This window comes from Phyllobates terribilis, unplaced genomic scaffold (assembly GCF_046119375.1).
Source record: "Phyllobates terribilis strain yellow unplaced genomic scaffold, ASM4611937v1 Scaffold_520__1_contigs__length_1232081, whole genome shotgun sequence".
Classification (NCBI taxonomy): domain Eukaryota; kingdom Metazoa; phylum Chordata; class Amphibia; order Anura; family Dendrobatidae; genus Phyllobates; species Phyllobates terribilis.
The window spans coordinates 1,135,901-1,158,975 of NW_027363280.1; the positions used below are offsets into that span (position 1 = coordinate 1,135,901).

General features: G+C 43.6%; 1 protein-coding gene across 1 annotated transcript in view; it reads left to right on the forward strand.

Annotated features, from left to right (window-relative positions):
* LOC141231541 (protein ELYS-like) overlaps positions 1–23,075 on the forward strand; it is a 114,367-nt gene that overhangs the window by 78,939 nt on the left and 12,353 nt on the right. The window contains exons 26-31 of the mRNA XM_073667725.1: positions 8,479–8,580; positions 8,767–8,968; positions 9,161–9,361; positions 9,573–9,954; positions 15,950–16,119; positions 18,640–20,086. Of these exons, the coding sequence (XP_073523826.1) occupies positions 8,479–8,580; positions 8,767–8,968; positions 9,161–9,361; positions 9,573–9,954; positions 15,950–16,119; positions 18,640–20,086 (2,504 nt within the window). The remainder of the gene's footprint in view (positions 1–8,478; positions 8,581–8,766; positions 8,969–9,160; positions 9,362–9,572; positions 9,955–15,949; positions 16,120–18,639; positions 20,087–23,075) is intronic.

A 23,075-nucleotide genomic window follows, 5' to 3' on the forward strand; every position in this document is an offset into this window, starting at 1 on the left:
CGAGATCTGAGGTTGAGGAGCAGGTCTGCAGATGAGGTCAGGTAGGAGGTAAGAGGGATTGAGAGATTATTATTTGGATAGAGGATGCTGGGGTTTGGGGATAGCAAAGGAGTGAGGATTAGTGGAACAAAAACTGTAAGGGTATATACAAGCATGGTGGTAGAGTAAGTGTGGGGGAAAAAGAAAAGCGAAGTACATTTAGTGAACAGTGTTACAAAGAACTTGGCACTCCAGGGTAAATGCTGATGAACAATACTTTTTATTTAGAAAAGCTATCCACTGTAAAAAAAAATAAAATTGACACTTCAGTCTAAAATTGGACATTTATCAATACTGAAAGATACAAAAGAAAACAAAATAATCAAAAATTTAACAATTTAGGCATAACAAGTATAAGTATAAACCTGGTATGCATGAGATACAAAGGAATGTAAGAACATAATTCCCAATTGGCTTTGGGATGCGGTAGAATAATAATTAAAAAGTACATTACTATTACATACTATCGCCCAGTGGTAGCTCAGTAGACTATTAAATAGGGAGGCAGAGTATTTTAATAGCATGGTAGGGTATAAATCCCATAAATTATAGTGTATCATGTACAGTGGGTACGGAAAGTATTCAGACCCCTTTAAATTTTTCACTTTGTTTCATTGCAGCCATTTGGTAAATTCTAAAAAGTAAATTTTTTTTCTCATTAAAGTACTCTGCACAACATCTTGACTGAAAAAAATAGAAATGTAGAATTTTTTGCAAATTTATTAAAGAAAAATTGAAATATCACATGGTGATAAGTATTCAGACCCTTTGCTCATTTAAGTCGCATGCTGTCCATTTCCTTGTGATCCTCCTTGAGATGGTTCTACTCCTTAATTGGAGTCCAGCTGTGTTTAATTAAACTGATAGGACTTGATTTGGAAAGGCACACGCCTGTCTATATAAGACCTCACAGCTCACAGTGCATGTCAGACCAAATGAGAATCATGAGCTCAAAGGAACTACCCAAGGAGCTCAAAAACAGAATTGTGGCAAGTCACAGATCTGGCCAAGGTTACAAAAGAATTTCTGCATTACTCAAGGTTCCTTAGAGTACAGTGGTTTCCATAATCCTTAAATGGAAGAAGTTTGGGACCACCAGAAGTCTTCCTAGACCTGGCCGTCCAGCCATACTGAGCAATCATGGGAGAAGAGCCATGGTGAGAGAGGTAAAGAATAACCCTAAGATCACTGTGGCTGAGCTCCAGAGATGCAGTAGGAAGATGGGAGAAAGTTCCACAAAGTCAACTATCACTGCAGCCCTCCACCAGTCGGACCTTTATGGCAGAGTGGCCTGACGGAAGCCTCTCCTCAGTGCAAGACATAGGAAAGCCTGCATAGAGTTTGCTCGAAAACCCATGAAAGACTCCCAGGCTATGAGAAATAAGATTCTCTGGTCTGATGAGATGAAGATAGCACTTTTTGGTGATAATTCTAAGCGGTACGTGTGGAGAAAACCAGACATTGCTCATCACCTGCCCAATACAATCCCAACAGTGAAACATGGTGGTGGCAGCATCATGCTTTGGGGGTGTTTTTCAGCTGCAGGGACAGGACGACTGGTTGCAATTAAAGGAAACATGAATGCGGCCAAGTACAGAGAGATCCTGGATGAAAACCTCTTCCATAGTGCTCTGGACCTCAGACTTGGCCGAAGGTTCACCTTCCAACAAGACAATGACCGTAAGAACACAGCTAAAATAACAAAGGAGTGGCTTCAGAACAACTCTGTGACCATTCTTGACTGGCCCAGCCAGAGCCCTGACCTAAACCCAATTGAGCATCTCTGGGGAGACCTGAAAATGGTTGTCCACCAACGTTCACCATCCAAGCTGACGGAACTGGAGAGGATCTGCAAGGAAGAATGGCAGAGGATCCCCAAATCCAGGTGTGAAAACTTGTTGCATCATTCCCAAGAAGACTTATGGCTGTACTAGCTCAAAAGGGTGCTTCTACTGAATACTGAGCAAAGGGTCTGAATACTTATGACCATGAGATATTTCAGTTTTTCTTGTAGAAATTTTTGCAAATTTATTAATTTCTGATTTTTTTTTCCGTCAAGATGGGGTGCAGAGAGTACTTTTAACCCCTTAATAACATCTGACGTACTAATACGCGTCTGTGCCCTGGGACTTGAGAGCCAGACCCGTATTAGTACGTCATGGCGATCGCGCGCGCACACAGGTTGTGCGGGCGCGATCGCCGCCGGGTGTCAGCTGATTGTCACAGCTGACACCCGGTCCTATGTGCAGGGAGCGGTCCTGCACCGCTCCCAGCACATTAACCCCCGCGATGCTGCGATCGAAGTCGATCGCGGCATTGCAGGGGCAAGGGGAGGTGATCGGCGATACTCACCTCCTCTTCCGGCTTCCAGCGCAGTCTGCAAAGGCTTCCCGGGTGTTGCCATGACGACCCAATGTCGTCATGACAACATCCGGGTTACCAGAGAGCAGGAAGATTGCTTGGGCATGCGCAGTGCATCTCCAAGCAATCTTCACACTGTGCACTTCTGACAGCCTTCATGGCATAGGGATGGTGCTTCATTCCTGTGCCATGCAGGCGATCAGAAAAAAAAAAGTGAAAGTCCCAGAGTGGGACAAAGTAATAAAGTGTATAAACTGTGTGAAAGTGGGAAAAAAAAAAATGTGCAAAAATATTATAAAAAAAAATAATACACCAAAAATAAAAATATAATGTACCCATCAATAAATATTCTTATAAAAAAAAACAAAAAAAAAAACAATAAAAGTACACATTTGGTATCGCCACGTCCGGAACAACCTGACCTATAAAACTGTCCCACTAGTTAACCCCTTCAGTGAACACAGTAAAAAAAAAAAACGAAGCAAAAAACAATGCTTTATCACCATACCGCCAAACAAAAAGTGGAATAACACGCGATCAAAAAGACGCATATAAATAAAAATGATACCGCTGAAAACGTCATCTCGTCCCGCAAAAAAACAAGCCGCCATACAGCTCCATCAGCCGAAAAATAAAAAAGTTATAGCTCTCAGAATAAAGCTATGCTAAAAAATATTTTTTTCTATAAAATAGCTTTTATTGTGTATAAGCGCCAAAACATAGAAAAATGATACAAATGTGGTACCGCTGTAAACGTACTGACCCGAAGAATAAAGCTACCTCATCAATTTTACCACACGCGGAACAGAATAAAAAAAAAAATAAAAAAAAACAATTCCTGAATTGTTGGTTTTTGTTTATTCTGCCTCCCAAAAATCGGAATAGAAAGCGATCAAAAAATGTCACGTGCCTGAAAATGGCGCCAATAACAACGTCAAGTCATCCCGCAAAAAACGAGCCGTCACATGACTGTCTGCCAAAATCTGGAAAAATTATAGCTCTCAAAATATGGCGATGCAAAAACTAGATTTTACAAAAAATGCGTCTTTTAGTGTGTGACAGCTGTCAGTCATAAAAACCCCATATGATTCTGGCATTGCTGTAATCACACCGACCCGAAGAATAAAGTCGTCTAATCACTTATACCGCACAAGGAACGGCGTCAAAAATAAACTCTTGGGTTAGGATTGGGCTAGGGTTAGGGCTGGGTTTGGGGCTAGGGTTGTGCTGGGGCTAGGGTTGTGCTGGGGCTAGGGTTGTGCTGGGGCTAGGGTTGTGCTGGGGCTAGGGTTGTGCTGGGGCTGGGATTTTTTTCAAAAGTAAGAAAAAAAGATGACGATATGGCGACTAGTGTTGAGAGCAAGTGCTCGCTACTTGAGTTTGCATCGGGTGCTCTGGTATGCATTGAGTATCGTGGGTATTTGAGTGACATGCTCGAGTCTCTGCCCCATATGCTTCGCTGCCAAAAAACTTTACGGGGATTGCCTGCCATGCACGAGCGATCCCCGCATGTTTTTTTTGGGTGTCTAATAACCGTGAAACATGCGGAGCAGGGACTCGAGCATGTCACTCGAGCACACGCTGTACATGGTGCATACCTGAGTACCCGATGCAAACTCAAGTAGCGAGCACTTGCGCTCAAGAATAATGATAACTTATTCGATATGATGACCTAATGTAAACAAATTCTGTGCCGTACCTCTGGGTTCAAAATGTTCACTATACACCTTAATAAAATCCTTGAGGGGTATAGTTTCCAAAATGGGGACACTTGTGGGGGAGCTCCAATGTTTAGGCACATCAGGGGCTCTCCAAACACAACATGGCGTCCGCTAATTATTCAAGCAAATTTTACAATCAAAAAGTCAAATGGCGCTCCTTCCCTTCCGAGCCCTGCCGTGCGCCCAAACAGTGTTTTTTCCCCAAATATTGGGTATCTGCGTGCCCAGGGGAAATTGCACAACAAATTTTGGGGTCCATTTTTTCTTGTTACCCCTGTGAAAATAAAAAAAATTGGGTCTAAAGTAACATTTTTGTGAAAAAAGTTAAATGTTCATTTTTTTTCTTCCACATTCAAAAAATTCCTGTGAAGCACCTGAAGGGTTAATAAAGTTCTTGAATGTGGTTTTGAGCACCTTGAGGGGTGCAGTTTTTAGAATGGCGTCACTTTTGGGTATTTTCTGTCATAAAGACCTCTCCAAGTGACTTCAAATGTGATGTGGTCCTTAAAAAAATGGTTTTGTCAATTTTGTTGGAAAAATGAGAAATCGCTGGTCAACTTTTAACCCTTATAGCTCCCTAACAAAAAAAAATTTTGGTTCCAAAATTGTGCTGATGTAAAGTAGACATGTGGGAAATGTTATTTATTAACTCTTTTGTGTGACATATCGCTCTGATTTCAGGGCTTAAAAATTCAAATTTTGAAAATTGCAAAATTTTCAAAATTTTCGCCAAATTTCTGTTTTTTTCACAAATAAACGCAAGTGATGTCGAAGAAATTTTTCCACAATCATGAAGTACAATATGTCACAAAAAAACAGTCTCAGAATCAGGGGGATCCGTTGAAGCGTTCCAGAGTAATTACCTCATAAAGTGACAGTGGTCAGAATTGTAAAAATTGGCCCGGTCATTAACGTGCAAACCACCCGCGGGGCTTAAGGGGTTAATGAGAGAAAAAAAAATTTACTTTTTAGAATTTACCAAATGGCTGCAATGAAACAGAGTGAAAAATGTAAAGGGGTCTGAATACTTTCCGTACCCACTGTAGATTAATGTTTTTGTAGCTTGCTATGAGCTATGCCAGTCACATCATCCAGAAACAGAGCATATATAGAACAACCAGAATTGCCAGAAACACATGAATCAAAGAATAAGTTGGAATCGCATCTGAATATCATCCTCTGAGAAACAAAACAACGGAAACTCCCTTGATCTGGTCTTTGTACGGCTTTGTTCAATCCCCTACCTAGATAACTCCCCTCTTCCCCTCTCTGATCATAACAGTCTCTCCTTCACGCTCACAAATCCTTGCCCACCCCAGCACACTCCTACCTATCACACATTCAGAAATTTACAAGCCATTAACCCTCATAGACTCCCTTCACTCATCACTGTCCCCAATCTCCTCTTTTTCCTGTCCTTATCTGGCTGTAAATCACTACAATGACACTCTCAGAAGCACCCTGGACCAACAAGCGCCCCTCACCCTCAGAACCTCTAAACACAAAGTAAAACAGCCCTGGCTGACACCGCAAACCCGATTTCTCCAGCGATGCTCTAGGAATGCTGAACGCCTATGGAGGAAAACTCGCACACTAGAAAACTTTATCCACTATGAATTTGTTAAAAACCTATAACTCTTCATGTTGCCAAACAGACATACTTCACCACCCTGATCTCTTCACTATCCAACAACCCAAAAAAACTCTTCGACACCTTTCACTCCCTCCTCAGTCCTAAAGTGCTGGTCCCTATCACAGACATTTGTGCTGACGACCTGGCCTCCTACTTCGCAGAGAACATTTATCAGGAAATCAGCTCCCAGCCACCATGTTCCGTGACTCCCATCCCTCCCCACATCTCCTCTGGATCACTCTCCACATTTGACCCAGTCACAGAAGAAGTAGTCTCCAGGCTCCTCTCTTCTTCTCATGCCAGTCCATGCACCCTATTCTCTCTCGCCTACTCCAGTCTCTCTCTTCAGTCATCACTACTCGCCTAACTAAAATCTTCAACCTCTCCCTCTCATCTGGTAACTTCCCCTTCTCCTTCAAACATGTCATCATTACTCCATTATTAAAAGAGCCCTCTCTTGACCCTTCCTGCACAAACTACTACAGACCAGTCTCCAATCTCCCCTTTATCTCTAAACTCTTGGAGCGCCTGGTCTACTCCCGCCTTACCCTTTACCTCTCTATTCACTCTCTTCTAGACCCATCACAGACCGGCTTCTGCCCTCTACATTCTACAGAAACTGCACTCCTCAAAGTAACCAATGAACCTTCTGACAGCAAAACGTAACGGTGACTACTCTCTGCTCATTCTTCTTGACTTTTCTGCAGCTTTCGACACCGTTGACCACCACCTCCTCTCTATGCTCCACTGAATTGGCTTAAAAAAACACTGCTTTCTCCTGGTTCTCCTCTTATCTATCTGACCGCTCTTTGTGTATCATTCGCTGGCTCCACTTCTTCCCCCCCTTCCTCTTGCTTTTTGGGTTCCTCAGGGTTCAGTCCTTGGCCCACTTCTCTTCTCTCTCTACACTGCCCCAATTGGAAAGACCTTCAGCAAATTTGGCTTTCAGTAACATCTTTATCCTGATGACACACAACTATACACCTCATCCTGTCTGTCCACAGTTTCCAACATCATGTTCGCTCTTTATCTGAAACTCAACCTTTCTAAAACTGAACAACTTCTGCTCCCACTTTTTACTCACCTCCCTAAATCTGACATATCCCTCTCCGTGTGTGGCACCACAATGACGCTGAGCCAGCAGACGCGCTGTCTGGGCGTTGTGTTTGACACCAATCTTTCCTTCACCTTCCATATACAATTTCTTGCCACCTGAAGAACATCTTTAGAATCCGCCCCTTTCTCTCCTTGGAAACCACAAAAACCCTCACTTTTGCCCTGATCCACTCCCGCCTTGACTTCTGTAATTCTCTATTAATTGGCCCCCCCCCTCACTCAACTTTCCCCTCTCCAGTCCATCCTTAATGCTGCAGCCAGGGTCATCTATCTGGCTAATCGTTACTCAGATTCTTCCGCTCTATGCCAGTCATTGCACTGGCTGCCTATACATTATAGGATCCAATTTAAATTGCTTATTCTCACCCGCAAAGCTCTACACAATGCAGCACCCCCCTACATCTCCTCCCTCATTTCTGTTTATCAGCTTACTCGTTCTCTACGCTCCGCAAGCGACCATCGACTAACATCCGCACTAATCCATACGTCCCACTCCCGGCTCCAAGACTTCTCCCAAGCTGCACCTATTCTTTGGAATGCTCTACCCCAAGAAATTAGGACGAGCCACAACTTACACGGTTTTAGGTGCTTCCTAAAAACACACCTGTTTAGGGTGGCCTATCGCGTTCCCTAATCGAAGTGTTTTTATATTTTTATAGCCCATTCATTATTTCTCCAAACATAAGTCTCCACCGAACCCAAAAGCTCTACAGATTCTGGCTGGTGACGAGCTCATGCAGCCTTTATCTATCGCTCATCCCCTCAAGATGGCTGGACGATTATTGTGAATAGGCCCCTGCACTTTGTGTCACCCCCCACCTCATTGTAGATTGTAAGCTCTTACGAGCAGGGTCATTATTATTTTTGCTTTAATTATTGTATTATCTTTAGCTATGTTACTTATGACTGTTGTGTGTGAACCTCTGAATTGTAAAGCGCTGCAGAATAGGTTGGCGCTATATAAGTAAAGATTATTATTATTTACTAGATTGCAGGACTGAGAGAAAAGACATAGCACAAGGTCTGTGGCAACAGCGCTGAGGAATGGCCTAACTTTCAGTGCGTAGAGCGCAAAGTGTTATCTGCTGCTTTATCTAGAAAGCTGATAATGTGGGCCGCGCCATGTTTAAGGCGTGTGACCTCTAATGACATGTGACGTTGCGCTCCAGCACAACACGTGTCGCCTTAATGGAGCATTAGGTGGAGATCATGTGACCAGAGGTGACATATCACTATGTCTCAAGTGGTCACTTAAGAAGATGCCCCCTGCAGTGAGATCCTCCCACAGGAGAGAATGGAGAATATTTTCCTGGCGTGTGTATGTGGATATGTGGAATGAGTTGTGTAGGGGAAGCAATGAAAAGATAGAATGCCAAGGTAAAATAAAGCCGAGAAAATACCAGAAGGTAAAAGAAAGGGAGTAGAAAAATAAGCGGAAATAATAATAAAATAGAAATAGAAAAAAAAGATTTTTTCCTTTTGTGCAGCACCATTCTGGGACCATTTAATAGTGGGTTGTCCATTCATGAAAAAACTCTTTAATTACTTTTCCATTCCATAACCCTATTAGAGATGGAAATAGCTGAATGTGATTTTTCTGCTCTTCAGTTTGACAGATGAAAGCCCAAGTCCAGTTTCTCAAGATGCCAAAATGGAAATACATGATGCTTTTGTTGGTAAACCAATATTGAAAACTAGAAGAGACTCCAGGTTAGTGGTACATTTTTTTCCATGCTGCTGCCTACTGTGCTTTTGGATTGGTTTGTACACACAGAAGGGCTCCCCGTCCGTAATCAGTTATGTCCTGTGTGGACCAACCTTGTTAATTGTTATAGCATTTTTTTATCATGTGTAATTGTGATGCCTTTTATAAACCTAGTTGTTTGTATGTTACAGGCTGTTGGACTCTCCCGTCCACCCTGTCCTGGCAGAACCCTCCTTTGGCACAGATTTTGCAAATGTCCGTTACAAAACACCTTGCAGATCTTTCCTGCTGACTTCCAGCCCTGTCCAATCAAGTCTTCTCAAATCTACACCGATAAAAAACCTTTCCAAAGCATCGGAGTTTAGCTTGCTGCAGACACCTCTGGTGGTAAAGGTAAGGGTTCAGCATCATACATTTTTAGTTTGTTTAGCAAAGGATTGAGATGCATCGCACAATAGCTTTATGCTCTACTCCATTAATTACTCGGGCTTTGAGTCCTAACATTTGTTCTACGGTCTGTTCATTTGTTGATGCTGCTCATCAAATCTTATTGTAGTAACGTTTTTTTTGTGCGTTTCTCTCTAGAAGGCAAAAGCCTTGATGGCAAGCACAAGGGCTTCTGACTATATTGCACGCACTCGCCAATCTGTTCTGAGGTCCAGTACACACACAACTCCTTTGGCCTCTCCTTCAGTTTCCCCTGGAAGATCAATTGCACCTCCTTTACGGTCCAGACAACTAAAAATCTCTTTTATGGAGCAAATTAGCAAGAAATTTAGTAAAGGGGTAAGTCTCGCATTATGCATAGTGGTCTGATTTGATGTGGGCATGCTTAACGTAAGTATATTACACTGTTTTTAACATTTATGAATTGAGCACCTTTTTATGTCATGTTAAAAAAAAAAAATTGTGTTCGTTAACACCTTAAATAGTTTTCCTCTAGTTCTTTTTTTGTCGCATCATTTTTTTTTAATACTAAGCAATATTTTACTAACAGATTTTGTCAACTGAGCAAGAAGAGCCCAGAATTTCTCCTGTTCTGAAGTCTGGTCGAGACACTATGTGGGCAGAAAGAGTGGCTATGCTTACCGAAAATGATGCCAATACAGACAATGATGAAATGGATGAATCTTCATCTGGAATTCAAGATGGAAGCCCAAGCAAAATGGAGGCTAGCAAAGACGCAAGCCATGTGTCTGCAAGGTCTAACCAGACAACACTAGAGTATCATGATGCTCCAACACCTGAGGACAAGGTGGTTTCAACAACTGTGAATTCTTCAGGTAGTGAACAGCAGCCACATGCTGAGCTGGACCGTGTGCTAGTAACTGGAGATGTCCACCACCCAATTGTGGAAGCCCTGGAGACACCAGAGAAAGGTATGTCACATCCATGATGTCCTGTGTGTGCTCATGTTTGATTGCAGGTAGAGAAGCGCATAAAATACTCACACACCATTGTATAGAGGCGGCAGAGATTGACATGTGGCTTTGGAGGAAATCTTTACCATAATTAGCAATGTAATTATATCTCCTCTGCTACATTTATGCCTATGAGGTTGTTCATATCAAGGTGTGAGACCCGCAGATAACTTGTGCATTATGGTCTGCGCTCAGACCAAGTTTCAAGAACCTCTGCATGAGCATTAAATAAGACTAAGAATTAATTTAGAGTCCCCCTCTTTTTTTTTGTGCACAAAAAAAGCCAGACTACATCAGTTTGTTTCAATTCTCATCCATTTAGAGCACATGGATCCGAGGGTTCGCTTTTATTTTGTATGGATCCATTTAGGGGACGAATTTGATGTACAAATTAGATCAGAAGCAGACATGTTTCTATTCGTATATTTGTCTTCAATTTTTTTTTGCAGGCAATCTGTCCACAAAAAAATTGATGTCAGCATGCTCATCGACTACAATGGGTGTTATGCTTACTCACGGTCAGAGCGGCTGCATCACTAGATGAGGCGTGGCCTCGCTGCATACAAGTGTATGAAGCAAGGCTGCGCCCACTGGACAGCTGCGTCACTAGACGAGGCGCGGCTTCGCTCCATACAAGTGTATGAAGCAAGGCTGCACCCACTGGACAGCTGCGTCACTAGACGAGGAGCGGCTTCGCTCCATACAAGTGTATGAAGCAAGGCTGCGCCCACTGGACAGCTGCGTCACTAGACGAGGCACAGCCTCACTCCATATAAGTGTATGAAACAAGGCTGCGCCCACTGAACGGCTGCGTCACTAGACGAGGCGCGGCCTCGCTCCATACAAGTGTATGAAGCAAGGCTGCGCCCACTGGACGGCTGCGTCACTACACGAGGCGCAGCTTCGCTCCATACAAGTGTATGAAGCAAGGCTGCGTCCACTGGACAGCTGCGTCACTAGATGAGGCGCGGCCTCGCTGCATACAAGTGTATGAAGCAAGGCTGCGCCCACTGGACAGCTGCGTCACTAGACGAGGCACAGCCTCACTCCATATAAGTGTATGAAGCAAGGCTGCGCCCACTGAACGGCTGCGTCACTACACGAGGCGCAGCTTCGCTCCATACAAGTGTATGAAGCAAGGCTGCGTCCACTGGACAGCTGCGTCACTAGATGAGGCGCGGCCTCGCTGCATACAAGTGTATGAAGCAAGGCTGCGCCCACTGGACGGCTGCGTCACTACACGAGGCGCGGCCTCGCTCCATACAAGTGTATGAAGCAAGGCTGCGCCCACTGGACAGCTGCGTCACTACACGAGGCGCAGCTTCGCTCCATACAAGTGTATGAAGCAAGGCTGCGCTCACTGGACGGCTGCGTCACTAGATGTATGGAGCTGAATAAATATGGAGTATGGAGTAAGTATGGAGCTGAAGAATAAAGCTGCCTTATCAATTTTACCACACCCGGAGTAGAATAAAAAAAAATTAAAAAAAAAACAATTCCTGAATTGTTGGTTTTTGTTTATTCTGCCTCCCAAAAGCTGGAATAGAAAGCGATCAAAAAATGGCACGTGCCTGAAAATGGTACCAATAAAAAACGTCAACTCATCCCGCAAAAAGCAAGCAGTCACATGACTGCCGACCAAAATATGGAAAAATTATAGCTCTCAAAAGATGGCGATGCAAAAACTAGATTTTACAAAATGTGTCTTTTAGTGTGTGACAGCTGTCAATCATAAAAACCCGATATGATTCTGGTATCTCTGTAGTCGCACCGACCCAAAGAATAAAGTCGTCTAATCACTTATACCGCACTAGGAACGGCGTGAAAAATAAACGCTGGGGTTGGGGTTGAGGTTAGGGTTGTGCTAATGTTAGGGTTGGTTTTTTTTTTTTTCAAAAGAAAAAAAAAATGACGATATGGCAACTAGTGTTGAACGCAAGTGGTCGCTACTTGAGTTTGCATTGGGTGCTCGGGTATGCATTGAGTATCGCGGGTGCTCGAGTCTCCGCCCCACATACTTCGTGGCCAAAAAAACCTTGTGGGGATTGCCTGCCATGCACGAGCGATCCCAGCATGTTTTTTTTGGGGTGTCTAATAACCGTGAAACATGCGGGCAGGGACTCGAGCATTTCACTTGAGCACCCGTGATACATGGTGCATACCCGAGTACCCGATGCAAACTCAAGCAGCGAGCCCTTGCGCTCAAGACTAATGACAACTTATTCAATATGATGACCTAATGTCATCAAATTCTGTCTCGTACCTCTGGGTTCAAAATGTTCACTATACCCCTTGATAAAATCCTTGAGGAGTGTAGTTTCCCAAATGGTGTCACTTGTGGGGGTTTCCACTATTTAGGCACATCAGGGGCTCTCCAAACGCACATGGGGTCCGCTCTCGATTCCAGCCGATTTTGCGTTCAAAAAGTCACACAGTGCTCCTTCCCTTCTGAACTCTGCCGTGCGCCCAAACACTGTATTTTCCCCACATATGGGGTATTGGTGTACTCAGGAGAAATTGCACAAAAGTTTTTGGGGTCCATTTTCTCCTCCTACCCTTGTGAAAATAAAAGAATTGGGGCTAAAACATCCTTTTTGTGGAAAAAGTTTGATTTTTTTATTTTCATGGCTCCATGTTATAAACTTCTGTAAAGGACTTGGGGATTCAAGGTGCTTACCACACATCTAGATAAGTTCCCTGAGGGGTCTAGTTTCCAAAATGGTGTCACTTGTGGGGGGTTTCCACTATTTAGGCACATCAGGGGCACATCCGCTAATTATTCAAGCTAATTTTACAATCAAAAAGTCAAATGGCGCTCCTTCCCTTCCGAACCCTGCCGCGCGCCCAAACGGTGGTTTTCCCCCACATATGGGGTATCTGCTAACTCAGGAGAAATTGCACAACAAACTGCATAGTGCAATTTCTTCTGTTACCCTTATGAAAATGCAAAAATTGGGGCTGAAAAACATTTGTGTGGGAAAAATGTGAAAATTTTATTTTTACGGCTCCATGTTATAAACTTCTGTGAAGCACCTGGGGGTTCAAGGTGCTCACCACACATCTAGATAAGTTCCCTGAGGGGTCTAGTTTCCAAAATGGTGTCACTTGTGGGGGGTTTCCACTGTTTAGGCACATCAGGGGCTCTCCAAATGCAACATGGCATCCACTAATTATTCAAGCAAATTTTACATTCAAAAAGTCAAATGGCGCTCCTTCCCTTCCGAACCCTGCCGTGCGCCCAAACAGTGGTTTTCCCCCACATATGGGGTATCTGCTTACTCAGGAGAAACTGCACAACAAATTTTGGGGTCCATTTTTTCCTGTTACCCCTGCGAAAATAAAAAAAAATTGGGTCTAAAGTAACATTTTTGTGAAAAAAGTTAAATGTTAATTTTTTTTCAACCACATTCCAAAAATTCCTGTGAAGCACCTGAAGGGTTAATAAAGTTCTTGAATGTGGTTTTGAGCACCTTGAGGGGTGCAGTTTTTAGAATGGTGTCACTTTTGGGTATTTTCTGTCATAAAGACCCCTCAAAGTGACTTTAAATATGATGTGGTCCCTAAAAAAATGATTTTGTCAATTTTGTTGGAAAAATTAGAAATCGCTGGTCAACTTTTAACCCTTATAGCTCCCCAATAAAAAAAATTTGGGTTCCAAAATTGTGCTGATGTAAAGTAGACATGTGGGAAATGTTATTTATTAACTATTTTGTGTGACATATCGCTCTGATTTAAGGGCATAAAAATTCAAATTTTGAAAACTGCTAAATTTTCAAAATTTTTGCCAAATTTCCATTTTTTTCACAAATAAACGCAAGTGATATCGAAGAATTTTTACCACTATCATGAAGTACAATATGTCACGAAAAAACAGTCTCAGAATCAGTGGGATCCGTTGAAGCGTTCCAGAGTAATTACCTCATAAAGTGACAGTGGTCAGAATTGTAAAAATTGGCCTGGTGATTAATGTGCAAACCACCTTGGGTTGTAAAGGGGTTAAAGCCCTATTCACACTTTGCAGAGGAATGGTGTTGATTTGAGGACAGTCTTTGAGTAATGAAATGCACAGCATGTCCATTTTGTTGCCGATACTAAGCAGATATGCTGGGTCCTCTGTAAAATCAGCCTGTCAATACAATGTGCAAAGTGTGGCTGTGCATGATAAGACCATGTCATTTCCCCTTACACTTGCCATTTCTTGAATGCATGTGATCATATGCGAGCTGACCCTCAAAGAACACTAAAGCAAACCATTAGGGATATCCTGAATGGCTCGTCTGTCATGGTTGCACTGTAAAGATGGTCGTTTTAGAAGATTGATCAGCAATTTGTATTTATAAAATATGATGCATTCTCTGCTGTTATCTGTGGCCTAGTGTCAGCATAAATTTATGCGATGCAGATCTGCCATCGAAACACTTTTCAACTACAGCCAGCACCCAACAACATCCCCTCAAAAAATCCAAAACTTACTTGCATTTTTCTTAAGATATCTGCATTCAATCTTCAGCTGTCATAAAAAGGCATCAAAATGGAGTTTAATCTTAATGGGCTTTTCCAGCCATCTAGAACCTGAAGCGTATGGCCTATTTTATCTACAACTATCTATGCAGTGCAAACTCGATTCAGGGTTTATGTTCTACAACAGTCTTCCCCAAACTGAAGTGCTCAAGGCCCACCAACAGGTCACGTTTTCAGGATTTCATTAGTATTGCTCAGGTGATAATTACATTACCTGCACAGGCAGTAATTCCATCACCTGTGTAAGGGTATTTGCGCACGATGCGGATTTGAAGCTGAAATTTCCTGAGCGTTTTTGTCTCTCCTTGGCAGATAAATCGCATGCGGATTTTACATGCAGATTTTACATGCGTTTTTTCCCCTCACCCATGACAGCACACCTTGAGAGGGATCCGCCCCACCAAGGACAGGAAACTGTCTGAAATAAAAGGGCGGTACCTCTCCATCGCTTCAGTTGGTCTCCTGTCCTTGAAGGGAACCTGTCTGTGGAAGAAAAGAATGCTGTACCTGGGTCTGTTCCAGTGTGAAAGAGCGGGCACCGGCCTGTGCATCGGGTTCCAGGCTCCAGAAGCGCCGTCCATGGTTCCCTGGGGCCGTGTCAGAGCGTGCGCAGGCGGTGAGCAGGGCTCCGGTTCCCCGCAGACCACTGCGCCTTGGACGGCGCTTCTGAAGCCTGGAACCCGGTGCACAGGCCGGTGCCCACTCTTTTACACCGGAACAGATCCAGGTACAGCATTCTTTTCTTCCACAGACTGGTTCCCATCAAGAACAGGAAACCAACTGAAGCGAGAGAGAGGTACCTCCCTTTTATTTCAGACCGTTTCCTGTCCTTGGTGGGGCGGAACCCTCTCAAGGTGTGCTGTCATGGGTTCAGGAAAAACCGGCTACCGATAAGTAACCTTGGTGTTTTACATGCGTTTTTTACAACGTTTTTGTACTTCAAAAGCTAGTCACATTCACCCAGTCTTAATTAGCATTTCTATTCATGTAAATTATGCGGCTGCTGTGAGCTGGTATTTTTAGCCTGGGAAGGTGCCTGGTCCCTGGCCATTAAATAACAGCTCACTGCTGGTTCATTAGCCGCTACGTCCCTCCGATCAGCACTCAGCAGCACTTTGAATGCAGCATATTTTTGTTGCGTCCAAAACGCTGTGTTCTAATACCGCATTTTTGTTGTCTGTACATGTGAAACCACCGCATATAATGACACTACAATCGGTCAAAATAATAGTAAGGAAATCCTGAAAACATGATCTGCTGGTGGGCCTTAAGGACTGGAGTTGGGGAACCCTGTTCTACCAGATTGGAAATGAAAATGGTAAAATGGACAGGGGTATCTGCACTTCTCAGTATTAACAGCTTGTATGTATTTGAATGGCGGCCCTTTTTTTGAAAAAAAAAAATAAAAATTATATATATTTCTTTTCTTCAGCTGTGATTAGTATTCATGATAGTGAAGAAATTGAGAGTACCCATTCTGAAAATCTTGGTCAAGAAAAGAAAGCGCATGAATCTGAGCTGCAAATTATGGAGGAGAATGTTCTAATTGTTAAGGAAATTCCTTCTATCGCACCCCTATTTTCTCACTTTGCGGAGATTCAGGTAATGATAATGGTTACCACAGTTTGCTTCTAAGCTTACTGTAGAAGTGTGAGAAAAAGTTAGGCTTCGATGCATTGTCTATCTTTTTTGTTGTTGTTTTTTTTTTATGTAAAATTTGTTTCTAACAGGGTTTTTTTGTTCTTTTTTTATTAAACAAAACCATTTTACCTAGAGCTTTCCGTTTGTATTACAGCCAGGTATGTCATTCTTTTAAACACAATGGTGTTTGAGAGAACAATTAGTTTGAAGAGCCAGTCAGGGACCATAAGGAGAGACCTGACTAGTACGACGCCATGCCCCAGCCGACTTCTCCTTGCGCTGCTCTCGTCGATTGAACTTTCCCATCTGTGTGCCTTTCAATCAACTAAACCAGTAGGAGGAGAAGCCGGCTCTGAAATGTCAGAGCAGTTACTGGAAGAACATACCTGACTGCAATCATAGAGCCCGATTCACTGGTGACCGCTTCCCTTTAAACACTATAATATTTAAATAAAATCAAACCTTACCGCTGTGGTTTAACCTACAACGACCTTGTATTCATATAATGCTAGCTTTCTGGTGTGCAGTGCTGGTTGTCATAAGTGTATCTACAAGAGTTTCCATTATTATAGTGTTCTTATGTTGTATTGTGTTACTGATATTAGCTGCTATTTTCTGTTACCTAGCACCACACCTTTATTCCTTTACTCTGATTGCAGACCATTATTTTTTCTCTTGCTTGCCTCTGTTCTTCTGCTGCAGCCCCATTTGTTTGCAGATCTAATGACATAATTTTGATTGAATTGGCAACAGGACAGTTTTCACCCGTCAGTATGGGGACTGTCCAACTGGCCTCAGTAGTGTCATCCCGTGAAATCGTTATCGTAAGATTATTTTATCTGTACCTGGAGCTTTTGATTCTCCTTGGTGGCATCCAAATCTTCTATGTCTTCTGCTAAATTGCTTTGTTCTGATGTCCTAAGAGGACACAAAATAGTCTAAATGTCAAAATATTACTCTGCTGGCGCTGCTATGATGATTGTCAGCGTCTTTTTCATGCTTCTTTGACACTCTGCACTACATTCATCAGACAAATGAATGAGTAATGTTAACAGAGGTGCAAACAAAAAAATGCTTTGCAATCAGGGGACATAAAGGTATGGTTTTACTTTTTTTGTGGCCAAGACCAATATTCTGTTACGCCTCTGTATTGCATGAATAATTTCATATACTTGTTGACTTTGAATTATATTTCCACTTATAAGGAAGAGCAAGTAGTCATCTAGACCAGAGGTCCCCAACCGCCGGTCCGCGGACCAGGACCGGGCCGTTGGGGTTTTTCAGCCGGTCCGCGGGGAGAGGGGGCCCCTCCAGCCTCCAGCAGGGCCGCCATCAGGGCATGACTGCCCTGACTCCAGCATGCTAAGCGCCGGGTCCGGGACATCTTAGCGCTGCGCTGCTGCGGCAGCACCTTCATGATTCCCCTGACTTCCGGTCATGTGACGGCGCCGTCACATGGCCGGAAGTCAGGAGAACCTGGTGTCAGCGATTTGGACGAGCGCCAGGATTCTGCAGGGATCGCATGGGGGTAAGTATAACAAGTTTTATTTTTTTTTAAATACAATTAACTAGGAGTGGGGGGAATGGGAGATGCACATGGGGGGAGGGGAGAGATGAGAGATGCACATGGGGAGGGGAGAGATGAGAGATGCACATGGGGGGGAGGGGAGAGATGAGAGATCCACATGGGGGGGAGGGGAGAGATGAGAGATGCACATGGGGGAGGGGAGAGATGAGAGATCCACATGGGGGGGAGGGGAGAGATGAGAGATGCACATGGGAGGGAGGGGAGAGATGAGAGATGCACATGGGAGGGAGGGGAGAGATGAGAGATGCACATGGGGGGAGGGGAGAGATGAGAGATGCACGGAGGGGGATGAGAGATGCACGGAGGGGGATGAGAGATGCACGGGGGTGAGCTGCACATGGGGGGGTGAGAGATGCACATGGGGGGGTTATGTTTACATAACTTTGTTGCCTTATGAAGGGCGGGGGGGGCCCCCCAAAATTTCTTGCACAGGGGCCCACTACAGTCTGTGTCCGCCCCTGGGATGAAGTAAATGCAGCTGAACAGCAGCTGTCAGGACAGCTGCCCTGTCCTGCTGCAGGGCGTGATGGGGCCTCAGTGATGCGGCTCCTGGCACAGCACATTATGTGGGGCTCCTGGCATAGCTCCTGGCGGGGACCTGGTCTACACTATATGATAAGTATGCACTAAACTCCAAATCCCTCCATTACCCCGCCCCCATATGACCAAAGCCCCGCCCACCCCACCCCCTCCTTGCTGGGCCATGGAAAAATGATCTTGCTTCAAGCCGGTCCCTGGTGCAAAAAAGGTTGGGGACCACTGATCTAGACAACCGGATGACACCAAGTTCCTCTCCTGCAGACAGCAAAGCAAAATGACTGCTAACTTGTCTTTTCTTTTACTTATCAACTGTCACTATGTGTTATAAACACTATAAGTTGTTTTTTTCTCAGGATTTGGATTACACCGTGAATATTAAAGCCCCTGAACCAGAGGTGACATATCAACAAATAAGTTCAGCCGCTGAAGACCCTAATGGGGAGAATAATGCTGACCTTTATTATTTCAACAATTATGAATCTGCCTTAAAAACCTTAAAAGCACCGTCAATGGATCCATGTGATCTCAGTGATGAAAAGGTCAATTTGACAGCTACAGTTAGCAGTGATGAAACTTGTGATAATGCCTTGGCTCTTGGCACTGAGGAAGGGACTAAGGTTACTGAAACACTGCCTTTTATGCCTGAGCCTATCAATGCAGCCATTGCAGAAAACGTGCTCGATGCTCTTAAAGAAAATAGGGATAAGGATTTTACGGAAGAAGTTAATAGTGATTCAGTTTCTGAAAATGAAACTGAAAGGAAACTCAGAAATGCACACCATATCGCTAGGACACCTGTAAACAAGGTTAAGCAAACAAACTCTAACACAGTTCTAAGGATAACACCCCCTGAAAAAGTAGATGAGCAGAAGCTTAATCTGGATGAATTTCAGACTTCTCCAACTGAAGGCAAATCTACTATACTAATAAAGCCTCCAACCTCTCGCAGAAGTATCAGGAGAACTACTAAGGTATCTGACAATACCAACAATACCCTTCCACTTCCTACAACCCCTAAAAGAGGCAGTAGAAAAACCAAGGATAATCCTGAAAACTTAAGTACAACATTATCAATCCAACAAGAGGACCAACCATCCATTACTACCACAAGAATTTCTAGAAGAACTAAAAATTCTGCTTCTGATCAAACTCAGTCCACAGAAAGGGAAACCACTGTTACAGAAGAAATTGTAACAAAGATGCCAGCCTCTCCTGCTAGAACCCGCAGAGGAAAAGCTGCAGCATTGGATAACCACATAAATACAGGAGATATTGTGGATGTAAAAACTGTAATGCCGACAACACCTACTAGAATTACTAGATCGTCCAAAGTACTACAAGAGAGGGAAAGTGAATCAAACATTGAGAATGTTGAGACTGAACCACTTGTTTCTACACGTACAAGGGGACTAAGGAACAAACAAGTTGTGAATGAGTTGGTCAAACACTTTGAGCTTGGTGCCTCACAGGCTTCCAACAAACCTGACTCCAGCCCTCCTCATTCTCCTAAAAGGCTACTCTTAAGATGGTCTAGAGTCAAATCAGAAAATCAGATTGATAAAAAAGATACAGATGACAATATTGTCACAGCACAAGAGGTGATCACAGTCAATTCTAGAAAAACTGCAAAAAAGTCTATTGGTAAAACAGATATAGAGGCTTCTGCTGATGTCGATGAAGAGCAGAAGAGAACAACCCGTTCAACAAGGACTAAAGCTAACATTGTTACAATGCCAGATGCCACTCCTGTTGAATTTGCATTCTCATCACTTACACCAAGACGTGGAAGAAAACCAAAAGGTTTGTTTAGACCTCCGTTTCCTGTTAAAATAATGGTTCCATGCTAAGAAACTTTAATGTTGACGCAACATGTGGATTATGGTACTACTGGGTAAAACTCTGATCCCCATAGAAACATCATGGTTTAGTAGACTCATACTATGTATAGGTGCTGAACCTGTGACATAGTCCCTAACGTGCAGGAGTATTTCAGCCATCTGATATTCTCCATGATATCCGGCTTCTAGACAAATACATTTTTTCTTTAAAATTCTTTTTATTAGGAAATTTTTACAGTATAGCGAACAAGGGGTCTGGAAAGGGATGAAGGGAAAGGAAAGGCAACCAAATAAAGGGAAAGAGAAAATGGGGTAGGGAGGAAGAGTAAAGAAAAAGAGAGGGGGAAAAAAAGGAAATGAGGAAGATCGTCTTAACATAATTGCACCACAGTGTTCACATAGCAAGTGCAAAAACAACATAGAATGAAGTATAGATTAAAAGAATTCTGGCAAAGTAATAAAACATCATATAAAGAGTCTTCTCTTGCTTGGAGGAAAAATTGCGTTCCAAAAGGACCATTTGGAAAATACATTGATTTTTAAAACCACTTATTTGTTTCATGAATCAAAAGTAAAAATGGAGATCAGAAACTTTTTGTAATATATCTTATTAGAGAAAAATGATTCTTTCTCCACTTATCAGCCACTTTGTTTCCCAGCACTGATGTATTCTCAATACTGATCTGTCTGTGGTTAGATAACAAATTACACTTGCTGTTATAAAAGGGCAGGCAAGGGAAACTGTAGGGAAATAAAAGCCGAAAAGCACATGGGAAATTGCTGCATCTTCTAGTTCAGAGGTAAAAACTGCTGAAAATGCCTGTGCAAGTCATAATGGCTAGAAATAGTGTTCCTAATGTACTGTACCCTCATCAGTTTGTTGAAAGGTCACCTGAAAATGCAGTGAAACCATTAGTGTTTCACTTCTTTCTTTTGGGTGTCTGAAACATGTATGGTTTACAAAGCATTGGATGTAAAGTTTACTGTTAATTTGTAGGGGAAAGCTTGTCTACTTGTATATATACTAAAGTATGGCCTGTTAAATTGTATCCTTCAGTTGAGGTTTTAAAACTGTGTATTTGCAGCTAATAGCAATTCCTAACTGTTACAGCAGTTCTGTGCATGTGGGAACTACCTGTAGTACAACACATGGGTGCAGAAATCCCACACATATATTGTTTCATAGACACGCTGCATTCATTTAATCATTTAAAGCTTTGCTAGAGGAACATTTGCGATATTGGTGGGCTCCTACTCTTCATCCATGGCTGTAGTTACGAAACGAGACACAAGATGCAACTTGACCACAGAAGATGTATTGCGTTTTAGAGTTGCTAGAGAAGTATAAGGCCTTAAAGGGAACCTGTCACCCCCTGGGCGATATCAGACCTCTACTATGGGCATACAGGTTATAGAAAAGTGAATCTATAAATACCTGTATGGCCCATAGCAGAGGTCTGATTGCAGAGAAAAGCACTTTAATAAATTCTTTTTTCCACAGGCTTGGTGTCCGGGGGACACCAAGCAATCCCCGCCTATCTGCTTATTATTCCCCCAAATCCCCACCTCTCTGCTTAATTATCATATCCCCCCTCCCCTGCACGTCACAGGGCCCTGTGACAGACCCTGTGACGTGCACTGTGCTCCCTGACTTCCGGGCACGCGCAGAGGGCCGCTCACATAGAGCACGCTTTGCTTCATCCCGGCCCCGTCTACCTGTGCTCTGCGCCGCAGGTTTATATTGCGCAGGTGCCGGAAAGTGACAGTGACCCCCGGCGCCTGCGCAATAGAACCCTGCAGCACAGTGCACGGAGAGTCGAGGCCGGGATGAAGCAAAGCGTGCTCTATGTGAGCGGCCCTCTGCGCGTGCCCGGAAGTCAGGGAGCACAGTGCACCACACAGAGTCCTGTGACGTGCAGGGGAGTGGGGGGATATGATAATTAAGCAGAGAGGCGGGGATTTTGGGGAATAATAAGCAGATCGGTGGGGATTGCTTGGCGTTCCCCAGACACCAAGCCTGTACAAAATAGAATTGATTAAAGTGGTTTTCTTTGCAATCAGACCTCTGCTATGGGCCATACAGGTATGCATAGATTTATTTTTCTATACCCTGTATGCCCATAGTTGAGGTCTGATATCGCCCAGGGGGTGACAGGTTCCCATCAGACCTCTACTATGGGCCATACAGGTAGTATAGAGTTACTTTTCTATCACCTGCATGCCCATAGTAGAGGTCTGATATCACCGGGGGGGGGGGGGGGGTGACAGATTCCCATCAGACCTCTACTATGGCCATACAGGTAGTATAGAGTTACTTTTCTATACCCTGCATGCCCATAGTAGAGGTCTGATATCACCGGGGGGGTGAGAGGTTCCCATCAGACCTCTACTATGGGCCATACAGGTAGTATAGAGTTACTTTTCTATCACCTGCATGCCCATAGTAGAGGTCTCATATCTCCCAGGGGGGACAGATTCCCATCAGACCTCTACTGTGGGCCATACAGGTAGTATAGAGTTACTTTTCTATCACCTGTATGCCCATAGTAGAGGTCTGATATCGCCCAGGGGGGGTGACAGATTCCCATCAGGCCTCTGCTATGGGCCATACAGGTAGTATAGAGTTACTTTTCTATCACCTGCATGCCCATAGTAGAGGTCTGATATCACCGGGGGGGGGGGGGGGGGGTGACAGGTTCCCATCAGACCTCTGCTATGGGCCATACAGGTATGTATAGATTTATTTTTCTATACCCGGTATGCCCATAGTTGAGGGCTGATATCGCCCAGGGGGTGACAGGTTCCCTTTAAATGTCTGTTTTATTTCATCAGCATTTTGAATCGGACATTCCTCAGTTTTTGGTCATTATGTCCCTTTTTACAGTCAGTGTTTCAGCAGTAATTTTCTTGTATGCATTAAAAAAATCACAGCCTTTTCTACCTTCCAAATG